Source organism: Lontra canadensis, unplaced genomic scaffold (assembly GCF_010015895.1).
Source record: "Lontra canadensis isolate GAN:19392208 unplaced genomic scaffold, GSC_riverotter_1.0 scaffold38, whole genome shotgun sequence".
In the NCBI taxonomy this organism is placed as follows: Eukaryota; Metazoa; Chordata; class Mammalia; order Carnivora; family Mustelidae; genus Lontra; species Lontra canadensis.
Genome location: NW_022631032.1, coordinates 3,994,878 through 4,013,314, shown reverse-complemented (window position 1 = coordinate 4,013,314; position 18,437 = coordinate 3,994,878). Strand labels below are relative to the sequence as shown.

The 18,437-nt window shown below is 36.8% G+C and overlaps 1 protein-coding gene across 1 annotated transcript in view; it reads right to left on the bottom strand.

The window, feature by feature from the left end:
* Positions 1-18,437, bottom strand: part of SNX4 (sorting nexin 4) — a 64,379-nt gene that overhangs the window by 23,898 nt on the left and 22,044 nt on the right. The window contains exons 5-7 of the mRNA XM_032869438.1: positions 17,873-17,920; positions 12,333-12,388; positions 7,653-7,725 (exon numbers count right to left, since the gene is read on the bottom strand). Of these exons, the coding sequence (XP_032725329.1) occupies positions 7,653-7,725; positions 12,333-12,388; positions 17,873-17,920 (177 nt within the window). The remainder of the gene's footprint in view (positions 1-7,652; positions 7,726-12,332; positions 12,389-17,872; positions 17,921-18,437) is intronic.

Sequence of the window (18,437 nt, the reverse complement as noted above, 5' to 3'; positions counted from 1 at the left end):
TAAACATCTGTGAGAGTAAAGTTTTTTCTAAATTTCAATTATTTCCTTATGATAAAGTCCTCAAACTGGCATTTATCAGGGGGAAAAATAAACATTTTCAATTTTATTAACAGTTTTATACACAAATGCTAAATACATGCAACATACTTCAATGCTACTTTTTCATAACTCCTTCTAACCAACACGTTAGATATTTTAATAAAAATAGAATTAATTTAGATCGAGATGAAATATATACTGCTTAGCTAGTTACACAAATTTTACAAAAGACAAAACACCACAAACTCTCCTCCAAAGTGTTATGGACGTGAACTGTAGGCCAAAAGGTAATCCCACATAAAACCCTAAACCCTAAAAAAAAAATTCCTGGGATACCAAAAAATTCTTGGTACACAGTTCCTAAATGTAAACCCTAGGATAAATTATGTTCCTAATTTCTTACTCAAATGTGAATAATCTGAGGAATTAGGCATTAACCATACAACAAATCCTAACCCTTTCAATACCTCAGCTTAAAGTGAAGGAACCAGAATTATGAATACTTGGAGCAGGTCTAAGAGGAACATAAAATGTTTTCCATCTCTCCTTGGCTTGGCTTGAAGGAACGCATACCCACTAGACTAGGGAGCAGCACACCACAGGACTGCAACTTGTTTCTGTAAAGCCTCATTAGAACATTCATGTCAGCATGGTCTATGGCTGCTTTCACAGCAGAGCTGAACAGATCTGACAGGGATCATATGGCCCAAAAGGCTGAAAATATTTACTATCTGGCCTTCCGTAAAAGTCTGTCCATCCCTGCACTAGACTTGGGACAAAACTCATAGTCTTCATTCTGCTTGAAACACTCCACAGAGTTGTCCCCAGACCTCTCAACTAATTTCTCTAAGGATGTTATTTCCCAATTATTTTTTGAGTCCTATAGAGAGTGTCAAAGTCTATTTGCTTTTTCTTAAAGTTGTTCCATCATCAAGTAAGTTTGGGAAACATTGAGATAATAAAATTTAACACTTTTTTTTAAAGATATTTGAGAGAGAGCAAGCTTGAGGGAGGAAGGGTCAGAGGGAGCAGACCACCCCTGCCCCCAACCACGGACTTGATCCTTGGACTCCAGTATCATGACCTGAGCCAAAGTTCAACCAACTGAGGCACCCAGGCATCCCAAAATTTAACACTTTTCTTTCACGCAGGACTTTTTGGACCTTTACCACCATACATGAATCATGACTATTCAAGAGAGATATGGTTTGCACTAGAAAACACCATACAGAACTGGCAAAATGCCATTCTAGACCACTAACTCACTTAGATCTTTGTACTTTAAAGATCAAACCTCTTCTGGAAAGCTGAGCATTTTATCACCCACTAAGATATTACGTATGGAAGAGAGGGAGAGCACTTATTAACCACGTAAGAACAGAAACTACAAGCAACTTAAGTACAAAATGCAGATCCAAAATAAATGTTCAAAGACAAAGTTTGGGGGTACCTGGGTGGCTCAGTCAATTAAACATCTGCCTTTGGCTCAGGTCATGATCTCAGGGTCCTGGGATTGAGCCCCTTGCTGGGCTCCCTGCTCAGCAAGAAGTCTTCTTCCCTCTCCTTCTACCCTTCCCCTTACTCATGCTCATGCTCTTTCTCTCTCTAATAAATAAATAAAATATTTTTTAAAAAAGTTTGTAAATCCCAAGGATTAAAAGTTTATTTCTTGGGGCGCCTAGGTGGCTCAGTGGGTTAAGCCTCTGCCTTTGGCTCAGGTCATAATCTCAGGGTCCTGGGATCAAGCCCCACATTGGGTTCTCTGCTCCGCGGGAGCCTGCTTCCTCCTCTCTCTCTGCCTCTCTGCCTACTTGTGATCTCTGTCAAATAAATAAATAAAATATTTTAAAAAAAAAGTTTATTTCTTGATTCACAGACCTGTACTCCTGGGGATAAAAATACATTATATGTTTATTTAAATAAATAAATATTTTAAAAAGTCTATTTCTTTAAAGTATATCACTCCTGGAAGCTGGTACAAAAGGATCTTCTACCATAATTAGAACTCTGAAAAATAATTCGGCCCACATAGCATGCCCAAAAGAGGTAAGTCTTCCTATACCAAAAAGGTGAGCAACCACATAAGGAACAACCTACCCACGAACTAGACCACACACACACAGTAGTTGTTACGAGACCAGTGTTTCTGGTATCAGCTATTCATGGAAATAAACGGATCCAGCCAACTTAAACATGAAATGACTTGCACCTAGATAATCAAGCAGTGAGAAAGAAGATGAAACAAAGAAAAACTATAACCAAAAATTATCATTTCTAGAGAAAAGGAAAAGCAAAAAGGGCAGAAAAATAAAACGGGAATGATGAAAACCTAAAACCAAATTAATTCATGGGTCATTGGTGACAGGGAAAAGAAGCTAGACTGCCAATTCCATTTCTCTTGACAAGTCTTTCTTTTTTGAAAACTAATCATCTGACAACTGACAGGGAAAAAGTGACACCTAGCAAATTCGATGACAGCAGAAGAAATGTGACAGACTCATCCAATCATTCTACCCAGCTCAGGATCATTGGGAGCGATAAGAATGCCTTTTCTGTCCTCACTGAAGTAGTAGCTAATTAAATGTTAAAATGGACAGTTTCAGGACATTCTTTGGATGATCCTAGACACACATAGCTTTTCTTTTCTCTTGAACTATTTCCTAAGGACTCAAAGATGATAAGAGTAAACTCTTGTTACTTACTGCCACAATGGTTCCCAAACGAGCTGCACGTAGTACTTTATACTGACACCATCACTAAATAGCTCACAAACACTAGACAATTCCATCTTTAGGACTACAAATGTCAAGTAGTATCTTAATAATTATAATATGCATTTTCACAGTATTTGTGAAGTTAATCCCCCCTTGCTTTTAAATGTGATTTTTCCCTAAAGAGGCAGCATATACTACAGAGGAAATACAGGATTTATAGTCAAATGAATGAGTTCAAATTCCAGCTCCTTCTTACTTTAGGGTTTAACTTTGGAGATTTAGTAAACCAAACCAACCCTTGTTATTACACCTTTCTTCTAGAAATGTGGAAATGACCATCATATAACTTTGTAAGGATTAAATAAGATGACATTTGTAAGGGTCCTTGCAATAAGGAGGATGACTCAATGAAAGCCAGTTCTCTTCTTGCTCAGTCTACCTGAATTTATGTCCTCTGTCAATATGCCATTTATAGGTAGTTAAGAGCATGGGCTTTAGAGTCAGACAAAAGTGGAAATTTGGGGGGCATCTGGGTAGTTCAGCCGTTAAGTGGTTGCCTTCAGCTCAGGTCATGATCCCAGGGTCCTGGGGATTGAGCCCCACATCGGGCTCCCTGCTCAGCAGGGAGTCTGCTTCTCCCTCTCCCACTTCCCCTGCTGTGTTCCCTCTCTCCCTGCCTCTGTCATTTAAATAAATAAAATCTTAAAAAAAAAAAAAGAAAGCATCCTATATTGTTCACTAGCACTTCTTCATTCACTCACTCAGAATTTCAATTTGACTCACAGATCGAGTGCTGCCTTTCCTTTCAAGAGCTCAAGCTATCTTCAATGTCATAAAGTTTCTGAAGCCTTTTTCATAAAGTTTAGGATGAGGTGCCTTGCTGACTTAGTCTGCAGAGCATTCAACTCTTGATCTCAAGGTTGTAAATTACAGCCCCATGCTGGGTACAAAGACTATTTAAAAAATAAAATCTTAGGGAGGCCTAGGTCAGTTGGTTAAGCATCTGCCTTTGGCTCAGGGTCGAGTCCCACGTCGGGCTCATGCTCTGCAGGAAGCCTGCTTCTTCCTCTGCCTGCCACTCCCCCTGCTTGTGCTCCCTCTCTCTCTCGGACATATAAACACAAAAAATCTTTTAAAAAAAAACTTAAATAATTTTTTAAAAATATTTTATTTATTCACCTGAGGGAGAGAGAGAACATGAACAGGGAGGGGCAGAGGGGCAAAGGAGAGGGAGAAAGAATCTGAAGCAGACTCTACACTGAGCAGGGAGCCCACTTGGGGCTCAATCCCACAACCACGATATCATGACCTGAGCTGAAACTAAGAGTTGGACACTCAACCGACTATGCCACCCAGGTGCCCCGATTTATACATATATATTTTTTAAACAAAATCTTGGATGTTTGGGTGGCTCAACTGGTTAAAACATCTGCCTTCAGTTCAGATCATAGTCCCAGGGTTCTGGGATTGAGTGCCGAGTCGGGCTCCCTGCTCAGCGGGGAATCTGCTTCTCTCTTTGCTCTTCCCCGCCCTGCCGTGTGTGCGCACTCTCTCTCTAATAAATAAATAAATAGAATCTTGAGCAAAAACACACAAACAAAAAGTTTGGGATAAATATCTATACCTAGAATTCTCTTACTTATGTATTACAAACTCTTTGATGAAAAGGTTGTTTTCTTCAAAGGTTCTTTTCACATATACATTACTGACCAGTTCTCCTGGTTGGTTATAATTAAATTCAAGAAGCAATTTAATCTCTTTATTCTTAGATTTGATTTATTTGACAGACAGGAATCACAAGTAGGCATAGAGGCAGGCAGAGAGAGACGGGGGTGGGGAAACAAGCTCCCCGCTGAGCAGAGAGCCCGATGTGGGGCTCGATCCCAGGACCCTGAGATCATGACCTGAGCTGAAGGCAGAGGCTTTAACCCACTGAACCACCCAGGTGCCCCAAGAAGCAAAATTTATTTTAACTATAGAGTATAAACTGATGGTTACCAGAGGGGAGGTAAGTGGGCGATGGGTGAAACAGGAGATGGGGATTAAGGAGCACATTTGCTGTGATGAACACTGGGTGATGTATGAATTGTTGAATCACTATACTGTACGCCTCAAACTAATATAACACTATAGGTTAACTATACTGGAATTTAAAATAAAAGAAGCAATTTCTCTACTTTTTCAGATCTTTCTTAAACATAAAAATGTCAGCATAGGGGCGCCTGGGTGGCTCAGTGGGTTAAGCCGCTGCCTTCAGCTCAGGTCATGATCTCAGGGTCCTGGGATCGAGTCCCGCATCGGGCTCCCTGCTCAGCGGGGAGTCTGCTTCCCTCTCTCTCTCTGCCTGCTTCTCTGTCTACTTGTGATCTCTCTCTGTCAAATAAATAAATAAAATCTTTAAAAAAAAAATGTCAGCATATACATTCATTTGTTCATTCATTCAATGAATTATATATATAGCGAGTATATACTAGGAATTGGACATGATTCCAGGGATTTAGCAGTGAGAAAATAAAGCTGCTCTTGTGGAGCTCCCATATACTAGTAGAGAAGATAATTAACAAATTAAAACAGAACACAATGTCTGATAGTGTTAATATAAAGACAATAGCAATGACAGAGTATGACAGAAAATGATAGAAAATTGCATCATATTTTATATAAGATGCCCAGGAAAGATTTCTCAGAGGGAGGCATTTGAGGTGAGAAATGAATGACAAAAAAGAATAGGTCAAGAGAGGTTCTTAAAGGGGGGCATGTGGGAAAAGTGATATGGGCATGAGGAAGAACAAATAAAGTCCTAGGGCAAAAAAAAGTTTGATATGGCTAAATTTCACCATAATCTTTAAAGGTTATTAAATATTAATCGCATTTAAAAATATACTTCCAGCAGAAAACAAGATATAATCACTATGGTTTATCTTGCCCTGTGACAATTTTCTTACTGTTTTATGAAAGCCATCACATATGTATACCTTCCTTCGGGCTAAATAAACAGTCTCACAGCAATGACAATGACAATCATGTCTCCCTCCTTCAGGTCTCACTTAAATTTATTACCTATACTTCACAGCTTTTCTGAGTGTTTAGGTGTTACACTCTGTTCAATTCACCGCTCCTCTCGGAGATTTCTCATAAATCAGATTCTAGCTCGTTTTTCTGCTTTGTCCTCTAGTTTTCTTCTGGGTCTGAAAGGCTGTTTGAGAGCCTTCCAATACCTGGGGTTAGTCATGTGAGTGCACAGTAATGTACCTCTGCCTAATTGAACTCCCAAAACTGTTAACCTTCCTGCTAAAACAAGGCTTTCTACAGTGTTCCCCCTTCCCTTCCCTTTGGTTGAAGGTCTTTAAAAAGGATATAGCTTTCACAACCAGCCAGACCTCTAACTTAAATTGATTCTCCAAGGTTTCTAGTATAAAAGACAAAGCTATATGAATTATTCTTCCAGTATTCTGCAGAGTCTCTGTCCCCCCTACCCCCAACTTTCCACAAGAACTGTTGTCTAATGACCTTATCAATCCATAGCTTCCCAATACCCAGATGTTGACTCTAGCCTAAGAATTCTCACAGGTCCTTTTCTTTTATTAGGAAGTATCTCATAATTTATTTAGGGAATCTAATGGTATTCTAAATGGTTAAATAGGAGACTGGGCCAATATATTCAAAAGAATTTTTTCCCTTATTTTTTTATACTTTTTATCATAGAAATCTTCAAACATACAAAAAGTAGAGAACAGCAGAACATACTTCCACTTCCCAACACTACCTTGAACAATTATTATATGGCCAATCTAGTTCCATCTAAAACTGCCCCCACTTTCTACTCCTCACCAGTAGATGATCTCATTAAAACAAATCCCATATAATGCATTTTAAGAGGTTTCCAATCAGTGTAAGTTGTGATCCTAGACCTGGTATCCCAGTATCTTTCAAAGTCTTTTTTTTTTTTAATTTTATTTATTGGGGCGCCTGGGTGGCTCGGTGGTTTAAGCCTCTGCCTTTGGCTCAGGTCGTGATCTCAGGGTCCTGGGATCAAGCCCCGCCTCGGGCTCTCTGCTCAATAGGTAGCCTGCTTCCCCCTCTCTCTTTGCCTGCCTCTCTGCCTACTTGCCTATCTCTCTCTTTCTCTCTGTCAAATAAATAAATAAATAAATAAATAAATAAATAAATAAAAGATTTTATTTATTTATTAGAGAGAAAGAACATGAGCTGGGGGAGGAGCAGAGGGAAAGAGAGAAGCAGACTCCCCACTGAGCAGGAAGCCAATGCAGGGCTCAATTTGGGGCTTGATCCGGGACTCCAGGATCATGACCCGAGCCAAAGGCAGATGCTTAACCAACTAAGCCACCCAGGTGCCCCTTTCTAAGTCTTTAGCACAGGCAAGTTCTAAGGATTCCCTGTCTACCACAGCCAACCACATGGTTAAATTCAGTGATTGTCCCTCCATTTCTAATTTATTTTGTCATGGCAGACCATTACCCCAAATAAGTTTATATAGGAGAATTTAAGAGCACAGGCACAGGATGGCCTAACATATATAAGCTATTTCACTATTAAAGAAAAAAATAACCTTGAAAGTATAAGGATATCATTACATGTAGATCTAAACTCCCACACTTACTTAATTATATTCCAACACTGAAACGGTAGGCCTTTGACAAGATAGTCAAACAACCATACACAAACTACAGAGAAAACAACAGGCTAAAAACCTTCAAGTTGTTTATGCCATAAAACATTTCACATTTTCTTAAAAATGCAATTTAGATGATAAACAGGCCAAATCTGAAAGCAAAAATCAGCTATTCATCATAAATACCATCCATGATCTAAAAACATAATTAGGTGAGAAGCACTTCCTTATAAATGTATGTCGAAAAACTCTTGGGGACCACTTACAGCTCTAACTCGAAGAAGATGTGAGATGACAGACTGTAGTTCATCACTGTAGTGTTTTAGTTCAGTAAATCTCCTGAAACAGGAAATAAATAAAACATCATTTTTTTCTCATGAAAACAAGTCAAAAACTGAAAGACAAAACAGGAGTTCCTGAGAACAATGAAACTGATTCTATTTGACCATATGCTGGCTTTATGTACACACCAATACAAATTCAAAAAACTCTAAAACAACCATATTTTCTTTTGATATTTTTTTCTCCTTTTGATATTTTTAAAGATGTCATACTTTATAATTTTTACTGTGAAACTGAGATAGAGAAAAAAATTATCTGAAAAATTACTTGAAAAAATACAAGGTGCTAAACTCATGGTCTCTAACCTCAGTCTTTATTCTATTCAGTAATCTTTGTTTCCCTAATCTAGTGACTACCATCCTGCATAAAGATATGAAACTTCTGATACCACCACCTGTTGCTCTCCAACCAAGCTTCACACATTAAACACAGCCATCAGTAGGATCTCCTGCCAGCAAACACATCTACCTCTATTATTTCTTCCTTCCCCCGAGGATCCTTCCTCCCATCAATACTCTATATTCTACCCAAGCTATACCCCAGATTCCTATTTTCTAACTTCCACTCTCTATAAGCTCCTTCTCATTAGCATATCAACTAACTCTCCCATATTTAAAAACCTGTACACACTCCCTTGACAACACACCCAACTCTCAACACCCTCTCATACCCAGGCCTCTCAAAGGCATACTTTGACAAGGCATTCTCTCAAGTGACAACCACCTCCCATTCACTGTGCAGCCCACTGCAATCTAGTTTTGCCTACAGCACCCAAGGACAGAAATACTCCTGACAAACTCACTAATTATTCTCGTGTTGCTAAAACCCAAGGATATCCTTTAGGCCTCATCTTTCAACAATGAAACAGCTACCCTCACCCTCCTCAAAAATTTGTTCCCTTGCTATTGGTTTTATTTTCTCATGATTTTCCTTGTACTCTCTGGTTATGCCTAAAGTCTCTTTGGCAGTTCACATTTCTTTCACCCACCTGTTACACCTCCAACTTTAGTGTGCAAAGAACCCCTGAAGTATTTGTTAGAAATGCTACCGAGGGCTTCTCAGTAGGAAAGGGGTGTGAATAAGCAAACTGTGCACGGAGGCCCTAGTGGGACTCAGGAAGCTTGAATGTTTAACAAGCCTAACCTACAGGATTCAGAGGCTACTAATCCTCAGATTATGCTCTGGAAAACACCCCCAAAGTGTTGGTACTCCTTAGGGTCCCACCCTGGGTCCTCAGCCATCTTAATAATCAATCTTTCAATCTACACACTCTATGTGACTTATCATTCACAAAGCTTCACAATTATAATGTACATGCTACTGAATTCCAAACATCTACCTCCTACCCAAATATCTCTCCTAACCACCAGATCTATAATGCCTACTGACTAGCTGACATTTCTACTTGCTTACATACCCAAAACTCAATTTATCTTCCCCTATCCCTCCCAAATCTCTCTTCCCTGTATTCCCTCACACTCTGAAGACTGAAACCTGGGTGCCGTCTGTATTTTCTGCCTCATTCATTCATTCTACTAACTAACCTCTTGGTCTACCTCTTAAATATTGCCCAAATACTCTAAATCTTGCCACAAAAAGTAGAAGACTCAAGGCCCATTTTTAAACTGCTCTTTAACAGTCTAGTTTGAAGAAACATATTTTATTTAAGTTTATTATTTTTTTTTTTTAGTAATCTCTACACTGAATGTGGAGCTCCAACTCATGACCCCAAGATCAAGTCACATGCTCTTCTGACTAAGCCAGCCAGGTACCCCAGTTTGAAGAAACATAAACATGCGTGAAGCTAGTATCATTTTGGTAATCCCTCTAAAACAATGTTTTCTACATTTTAAGAAAGGAGAGAATGAAAGTATTTTAGTGATATAAACTATTTTAGTAATAGTATGAATAATTATATATTGGACCACCTAGACCCAGTATATAAAATATATACAATATATAATATATGATATAGCTAGAACAGAGATTCTCTGCATGAAGACTCTGTTTTAACAATGAATGATATAGGGGTGCCTGGATGGCTCAGTTGGAGGAACATCTGACTCTTGACCCTCGGGTCATGAGATCCCATGTTTGGTGTAGAGATTACTTAAAAATAAATAAATAGAACTTAAAAAAAAAAAAGGACAATGAATGATATAGACAATCCTCTTATCCAGAACTTAAGGCAAACAAATTCTATTACTAATTATATATTAGTTACACATTATAAGAACAGAAGCAAAAAAACTGCCTTGGTTATGTTGTTGGTCATATCAAACTGAAAATTCTATACATAATATGGATATTAAATAAAATTTTACAATCCAGAAACCTGGTTAGGTCAAAAAAGGAAAGGCCTCATTCAATTAATAAACTCTTAAGCTGAAAAACATTCAACTGACAAAATACTAAAATAATTAAAATACAGTCTCATCTACTTGCTCCTCAAATGAATGTACATCCACCAAAGTCATAAAACTAGCTTACTAGCTACTAAAATTTTAAGTCACCCTCCAAAAAACCTCAAAGCTTTTTTTGGAGGGTGACTTAAAATTTTAGTTCTTTATCTAGAGAACATCTCTTATATACCATGCATGTCATTATAACCCTCATAATGAAACCTTAGTGGAATCTTAAATGCATATTTCTAAGTAAAAAAAGCCAATCTGAGAAGACTATATACTGTATATGACATTCTAGATAAGGCAAAACTATGGAAATCACTGGTTTCCAGGGGTTGGGATGGAGGGATAAATAGGCAGACCACAGAGGATTTTTATTTAGAACAGTGAAAATACTTGGGTTTTTTTGTTTATTTTTGTTTTTATCTATTTATTTTAATTTTAAGTATGCTCCATGCCCAACGTGGGGCTTGAACTCATGACTTTGAGACTAACAGTCATGTGCTCCACAGACTGAGCCAGCCAGATGACCCACGACAGTGCAAATACTTTGTATGATATGATAGTGATGAATAAATGTCATTATAAATTTGTCAAGAGTGAATCCTAACGTAATGTCTTTGGGTGATAACAGTGTGGTCAAAAGAGATTCATCAACTGTAACAAATGTGCCATTCTGGTGGGGGACGTTAGCAGTAGGGTTGACTGTGCATGTGTGTGGGCAGAGGGTAAATATGGGACCTCTGTGCTATCCATTCAATTTTTCTGTAAAACTAAAACTCCTCTAAAAAGTCAATAAAGTGACACCTGAGTGGCTCAGTTGGTTAAGCATCTGACTTCAGCACAGGTCATGATCTCAGGGTCCTGGGATGCAGTCCCACATCAGGCTCCCTGCTCAGCGGGGAGCCTGCTTCTCCCTTTGTCCTCTCCCTCTGCCCCTATCATGCCCATGCTCATGCTCTCACTCTCCCTTTCCCAAATAAATAAATGTTTTTTAAATAAATAAATAAGTCTATTTAAAAAAAAACAACTCTAAGGGCACCTGGGCAGCTCAGTCGTTAAGTGGCTGCCTCTGGCTCAGGTCATGATCCCAAGGTCCTGGGATTGAGCCCTGTATGGGCTCTCTGCTCGTTTGCAAAGCCTGTTTCTCGCTTACCCACTCCCCCTGCTTGTGTTCCCTCTCTCATTGTGTCTCTCTGTCAAATAAATAAAATCTTATAAAAAGTAAGGTAAAATAAAATAAAAAATTTTAAAAACCCTCAATGGTTACCTGGTCACAATTTCCTGATTACCAAAACTTTAAATATTTATTTATATTTTATATTCAAAATTTATATTAAAAGCTAAAGGCATTATGCTAATGTGTTATGATTTATAAGGTCAGGCATAATACGTTATCAGACTATGCAAACCTGGCATTTGGTAAGAATTTACATCACAAAGAAATTAATGCTGAAGGCCTAACCAGAGAAATTCTAACACACCTCATGAACGTTGTAGCCAAAAATGGAAAAGTCTCATCTGCCTGAGAACCTTTCTAACTAAAAAATTTAGCTGAATCAAAGACCAGGTAAAGGTCCATATGATGAGGAGCCTAAATTATCCACCCAATTCAGAGAATGAGTAAAACCAAAATATTGAGAAAGGCCTAGGGCCCATCCTAAGGAAATTTTTTTCTGAATGCACAGGCTTCCTTTATTATAGAAATGGTCTCAAAACACCAAACTGATGTTAATGAAGTCAAGCAGCTGTCATATAAATACATCTCCATGAAATTATTATACTAGTATACATTTATCTATCAAGTTTTCTTGGTAGACAAAGTAGTTTATTATTAAATATATACTGTAACATATAATAATCTTATCTTGAACTTTGTACATATTTGACAAGCAAAGTCATTAAGAAAAACTACTTCATATGAAATTAAAATTATATCTCTTAATTTTCTAATATCTTCAACATTTTCATAAATCCTTCTAGAAAAAAGCAGTGGTTTAATTTTCTAAAACCTTAGTTACTTGCAACCTTAAACCTAATTAAGTTACCAAATCTCAAAATCAGTTTTAGACTGTAAGAGGATTTCACTAAATGTAAATTACTTTTTAAAATAGTTAGCAAATAAACTGCATACATTCAGAAATGAAAAATTAAATCATTCAAAACAACACTGTAATTGTTATTAAAACAAAACCTTACTTGTCTGGGTTTTTCACTCTGAATGTTGCATTAAGCGCTTTTAACCTGGAGTCTGCCTGGAAAAAATAATTTGTTCACTTAATACAATTACATTTCAGGTTATAAATCCAAACAGTTTTACTTTTCCTTTAGAAGATCCTCGAGTACAATTTTCTTCATATCATTTGTGTCAAACACATTAAACATATCTAAAAGAAAAAAGGCTTAGTAGTTATTTTTGAAAACACTACAAAAACAATGTTTTAATAAATTAAGTTGAATACATGGCATTCAATGGTATCAAAGTAAAACAATTACAAACATCAACACACTAACAGATATATATATATAGCTCTGCATTACCACATGTCAGAAAAGGTCATGAGAGAAAAGTAGTTTAACTTTTTCTAAATCAAGAAAAGCAATGATAAACTAAATAAAACTACCGCTCTAAAGCACATGCATTACTGCAGGTAGTTCCCAGATCAAACCCAAACCAAATACACACTGGTTTTTTCACTGTCATGATTGGTATCTTAAAAAAGAAATATGTAAATACCTGAACTAAATACTGTACACTAAAGTAAAACAAGAGGACATCAAATTAGTTTCTATCTAGCTGATAGAAAATGTCACAACACAACACAACTTTTCAACTATCTTTTTTTGCTAACTCTTTAACTATTTTTATTTATTTTAAATAACTGCTCTCAAAGGAGGAACAGAGGGATCAGCACTAAGCAATAACTGAATTCTATAAAATGTACACTTAATATATCCAAATCCTATCTAAGTTCTCACAAAAGAAAAGAAGAGAAGAGAAAAAGAAAAGGAAAAGGAAAGAAGAGGAAAAGGAAAATGAAAGGAGAGAAAAGAAAAAAACATTGAATTACGTTTCTGACCAGGCATAGAAACTATAGAATTCAAATGAGGTGGCTCAATCAAAAATTAATTTTACAATGTAGCTGGAAACTTGAAATCAGCTTGAAAATTTTACATTACTCCAATTTCCAACCAACAATTACATACACTCCCAAGTTAATAAAATAAGACAAAAACAATTCTAGGGCTCCACAAATTACTTGGCTTAGAAAATAAAAAGCAAATGCAACAAATACATTACTCCACAAGCTAAGCCTCTCTTAGAACTTCAGACTACAAGTTATTCAAAAAGTTATCATGAATATCTATAGATACTTAATTTATCACTGATTTCTGGGGATCCTCTTATTTCTAAAATCAGTATTTCACCAATTCTGGACCTTTCTCACTTCTTAGGGGCAAACAAGCTAGTGCATGTGAAAGTCCTTACATATATATGTACCTGTTAATTTAAGGCATTTATCATGCCCTTCTGTTCTTCTAATTAATTAAAATAACTAAACACCAAAGTACTGAAGACTCTATATTTACATACAAACATGATTCTTTAAATGAGGATGAAATTACATTAAAACTATGAGGAAAGAAGGATATTTTCATTTGTACTTTTCCTGGAATCTCAAATTCTTAAGAACACAAATTTATTTTTTACTTTTAATGTCAACAATTTACCAATTTAGAAGTCATACAGAATGTTAAATATCACCACTCTAAACTTTGCTTACCCAACAACCGGTCAGGTCAGTTCCATGAGAACACCCAACTCAATATGCTCACCATTTCGCAAGATTCCACAAGATTTCAGAAGTTGCCTAAAATGTCCCCAAAGCCAGATCTCATAAAAAGCATCTGGACTACTTCAAACCACACAGCTTACCAACCCTCTTTCAGAATCCCCGTTAAATATCTAAAGAAGCCCCTGACCCATCACTGTTTTATACCATCTTCTTTTATCTCCTTTAAAACAACACAACTTGTTCACTTGTCTCAACTGTCCACTAGAATATAAGAGTTATTTTAAAAAGCACATTGCGCACAGTGCCCCTGGGAACTGCACGACAGCCTCAATAATACTTTCATCTCCTGTGCTCTCTGCTGTACCCCCAGGGCCTCACAAAGCCTGCACAAGACAAACACGCTGAATGAAAAATAACCCAACCATTCTCCAGCCCCAAGTTCCTACCTTACTTCCCATGTTCTCCTTTAGTCCCCACTTCCTCCCCTTTCCCAGTTCCTATTCCATATTTTACCTTACATGTCCTGGATCTTATCTTCCCCTGGGTTACTTCATTTTCTGATTCTTCTCTTCCCCCAAATGTTGCCTAGCTACCCACCACCCCCAGCTTGGGCCTCTCTCACGTTCCTCTTCCATGGCTTCCAGCTTGACTCCACTGCAGGTTTCTTATTCCTGTCTCAGCTCTAATGTTCTCTCTTCAACCATGTGACCCAATTTATCCAGGACAGTCCTGGTTTATGCTTACTGTCCTAGACTCATTATTAATAGTGCCCCTTTTCACTCTTGAAAGTGTCCCCACTTGCTCAATAAATTTTACGGTCATCTATCTCAAAATAATCTCTGGAAAAAAATCTCTGCTGTCATACTCCTTAACAAAGATTATCTATAACTATTTTAAAGTATCTTATTTATATGTTAATGTCTCCAACTACTAAAATATAACCTCCATAAGAACATGGGAGTTTATGAAGGTTTCCAGCTCATCCGCTACTGTTTCCACAGCATCTAGCAGAGCACCTGACGCTCTCCAGGCACCCAACATTTATCACCACAATGGCTCTCTCGGCATTTCTCTGTAATACACAGATTAGCAGGGATTTTAAAAATCCAGACTGGGACACCAGCAGTCTGTACTCCAAGCAACAAACAGGGTTCTGGGTTCCTCTGAGTCAATGTAAATTCATGTAAGGTTTGGGTATATGGATGACACTTTCTTTTAAGTAACTTACTGAGTTAATAGGAGTTAGAAGAGTACTACTTTATACTAAAGTAATTAGTTTATATTTCATTACTCTAGAAAAGCTCTTTGCTCTCCTTTCACTAAATTGGTTAACACGAATATTTATATATATATTCAAGACAAAAAATGCCAATATAAAGCAGGGATGAAAAGAGTTGCTGCTCATGTTTATATTAAGTAGAGCAGTGATAAAAAAGAAACTAGATTTTTGGGGTGCCTGGGTAGCTCAGTCAGTTAAGTGATGGACTCTTGATTTTGACTCAGGTCACAATCTCAGGGTCATGAGACTCCGCCCCGCATCGGGATCCACACTCAGCAGAGTCTGCTAGAGATTCTTTCCCTCTCCCTTTATCCCACTACTATTCTATCTTTCTCAAATAAATAAATAAAATCTTAATAAAAAAAAAAGAAACAAGACATATAATTATCTTGCTGGGTATAGTAATTACTCTAAAATGATTTAAGATTATTAATCTAGTAAGCCAAAACTAAAATTAAACAAACGTGTGAAAAAAGGAAAATCAGGGGCATCTGGGTGGCTCAGTTAAGCATCTGCCTTTGGCTCAGGTCATGGTCTCAGGGTCTAAAGCCCCATGTTGGGCTTCCTGTCCGCGGGGAGTCTGCTTCTCCTTTTCCCTCTGCCCCTTCCCTGCTCTCTCTCTCTCTCTCTAAAATAAATAAAATCTTTAGTCAAAAAAAAAAAAAGGAAATTAAAAATAATGAAAATTAAAGCAAGCTGACGTTTCAGATTGACAATCCAAAAGCCAAGGGCCAAAGTCAAATACTCTCTCTTTTTTTTGAAGCAGGCTCCACACCCAGCATGGAGCCCAGTGCAGGGCCTAAACCTACAACCCGGAGATGAAGACCTGAGCTGAGATCCAGAATCAGACACTTAACTAACTAAGCCACCTAGATGCCCCATAACTTCAAATATTCTTATAAAATATAAACATTTGGCCTGATTCAGAACAATCTCATTTTCACAGACTGGTTTCCAATACTCCCTTTACCAACCATTTTTACATATAATTTATAACCAAAAGGAGAGGTAATATGGGATGGTAACGTGTATGTACATGAACCACATGTGAGATGGTCTAAAAAAGATTCCATTTCACTGATGAAAGGACTTAAAACAAGAACCAGCCACAACAAAATAAGAATACAGCAGGATACAAGGATTTCCAAACTCTCTTCATATATCTTATTTCTGTTCCATTTCATTAAAGTCTGACTTTTCCAATTATTAACATCATGCATAAAGTATTACCTTTCAAAATGAAAAGTGAAACTGAGGTTTTACCATAAAGCAACCCAAATAGAAATATTTTAACTCTTAAATAGCACCTATCAGAAGATTCAACGCACACAATACACAGCACAGTCTATATAGATGAAGAAATTCAAGGGCTTTCTCAAGGTCACCAAAGTCATGGCCAAATACTGGGTTCAAAGACAAAGAACTGCTAACTAGTTACTAAACTAATGACTAAATCTGTGACTGTTACATAAAGAGAAGTCACCAAAACAATTGTTTTACTTTTCTCTTTTTCTTAGTATTAGCTCCTAACATCGGGGACTAGTTCTCAGAAAACCTATCAAAAGAAAAACATTTTTTTTAAAGTTTTGAGTTATCTCAAATTCAACTCTAAATTAAAATTCCAATATTCTGAATGCCATAAAGTAACAAATTATAGCCAAGAAAATTCTAATTTTTTCCATGATTCATTAGAATCAGGTTATGACAGAATTAGATACTTTATTATATTTTCCATGCACAAATTTTATCTTCCTAGTTTTTTGCGCTAAATTTCAAATACCTAAGTGCCAATACAAAAATCTCTAAGAGGTGTCTTCATAACTACTATAAAGTCATTTTGTTCTTGTTGTCTAGAACTACTGGCATTTTGTTACTAAATTATCATTTGATTTGTTCATTATTCTATATATCCTATCAATCTACATTACATTTTTCTACTTACCTGTTCAGTTTACACAAGAGATAAAAACTTTCGAAAATTTGCCAACAACCTGTGTTTACCCTACTTTTGGAGCCAAGGGAGAGCAGACAGGAGTCAGGGTGGCCTCACACCATACCATGTTTTTCAATTTTTAGACAATAATTTCATCCCCAAGGACAAATTATAATGGCTAAATCTGAAAAGCTGTATCACTAACAGACACTAATTGAAAATGACTCATATGCCCACTCAAAACTGACCACCATGTCCCAGCAGACAGAAGCATGACATTTGGCTCATCTTTTAGTCTGCTATGATTAGGAATGCCAAGCTCAATTCTTCAGCAGTGTCTTTCCTATCTGATAAAAAAGAGCAAGTAAGTGGGCAAGAATGTGAGCGGCAGTGGTAAAGGCAGAGAGGGTTAAGGAAAAAAAAATAAGATACAAAGCCTATGCGCATAATGTGGGAAAAATCTACAACTTGTGTCTAAATTACAAAATGTTCTTTCCCAACAGAAATGAAATTCATAAATATGCCCACTCTAAACTCATCAGTAACTAAAATTATACAAATCCAAAGGGAATTCACAGTGTTTCTTTGAAAACCCTCCTAATGATATTAGAAGCAAAGTCTTTTTCCAACATTCACACATTCAATAAGTATCAAGTATCCACTAAGTGCATGGCATTATGCTAGGAATTGTAAAGGAACTTGTCAAACTATTTCATACAAATATTCTTACCTTCAGTTGAAATCCAGTTTCATTCACAGTCTCCTTCCAGTTACCTTCCTAAAAATTAAAGTTAATTTTAGAAATCATTGCAAAATAAAACAACCTATAAAGAATACTCCAAATTAAATAAAGTATCTATTATTCTGTTCTTCTTTCAGGGAAGATGGGAGAAAGGTTCAAAAGAATCCATTTCAAAATTAAGCATATAATCCAGAGTCCAAAAGACTACCAAAAGACAGACCCAAGATTTTATAAACCTGGGCTTCAAAAAACTAAAGACTAACTTTGATATCTATCATTTAAGTGATGCCAGAAAGTACTGTCTTTAGTATCTTTTAAGTATAAAAATGTCAACTGAATTGGGGAGGGTATGTGCTATGGTGAGTGCTGTAAAGTGTGTAAACCTGGCGATTCACAGACCTCTACCCCTGGGGCTAATAATACATTATATATTTACAAAAAAATTAAAAAATTATTTTTAAAAAATGTCAGCTGAGTGATGTAACCTAATAATTTTGAAAATCAAAATGAACTGAAAAACATGATTAAATGTATATTAAAGCTGCTGCAAAGA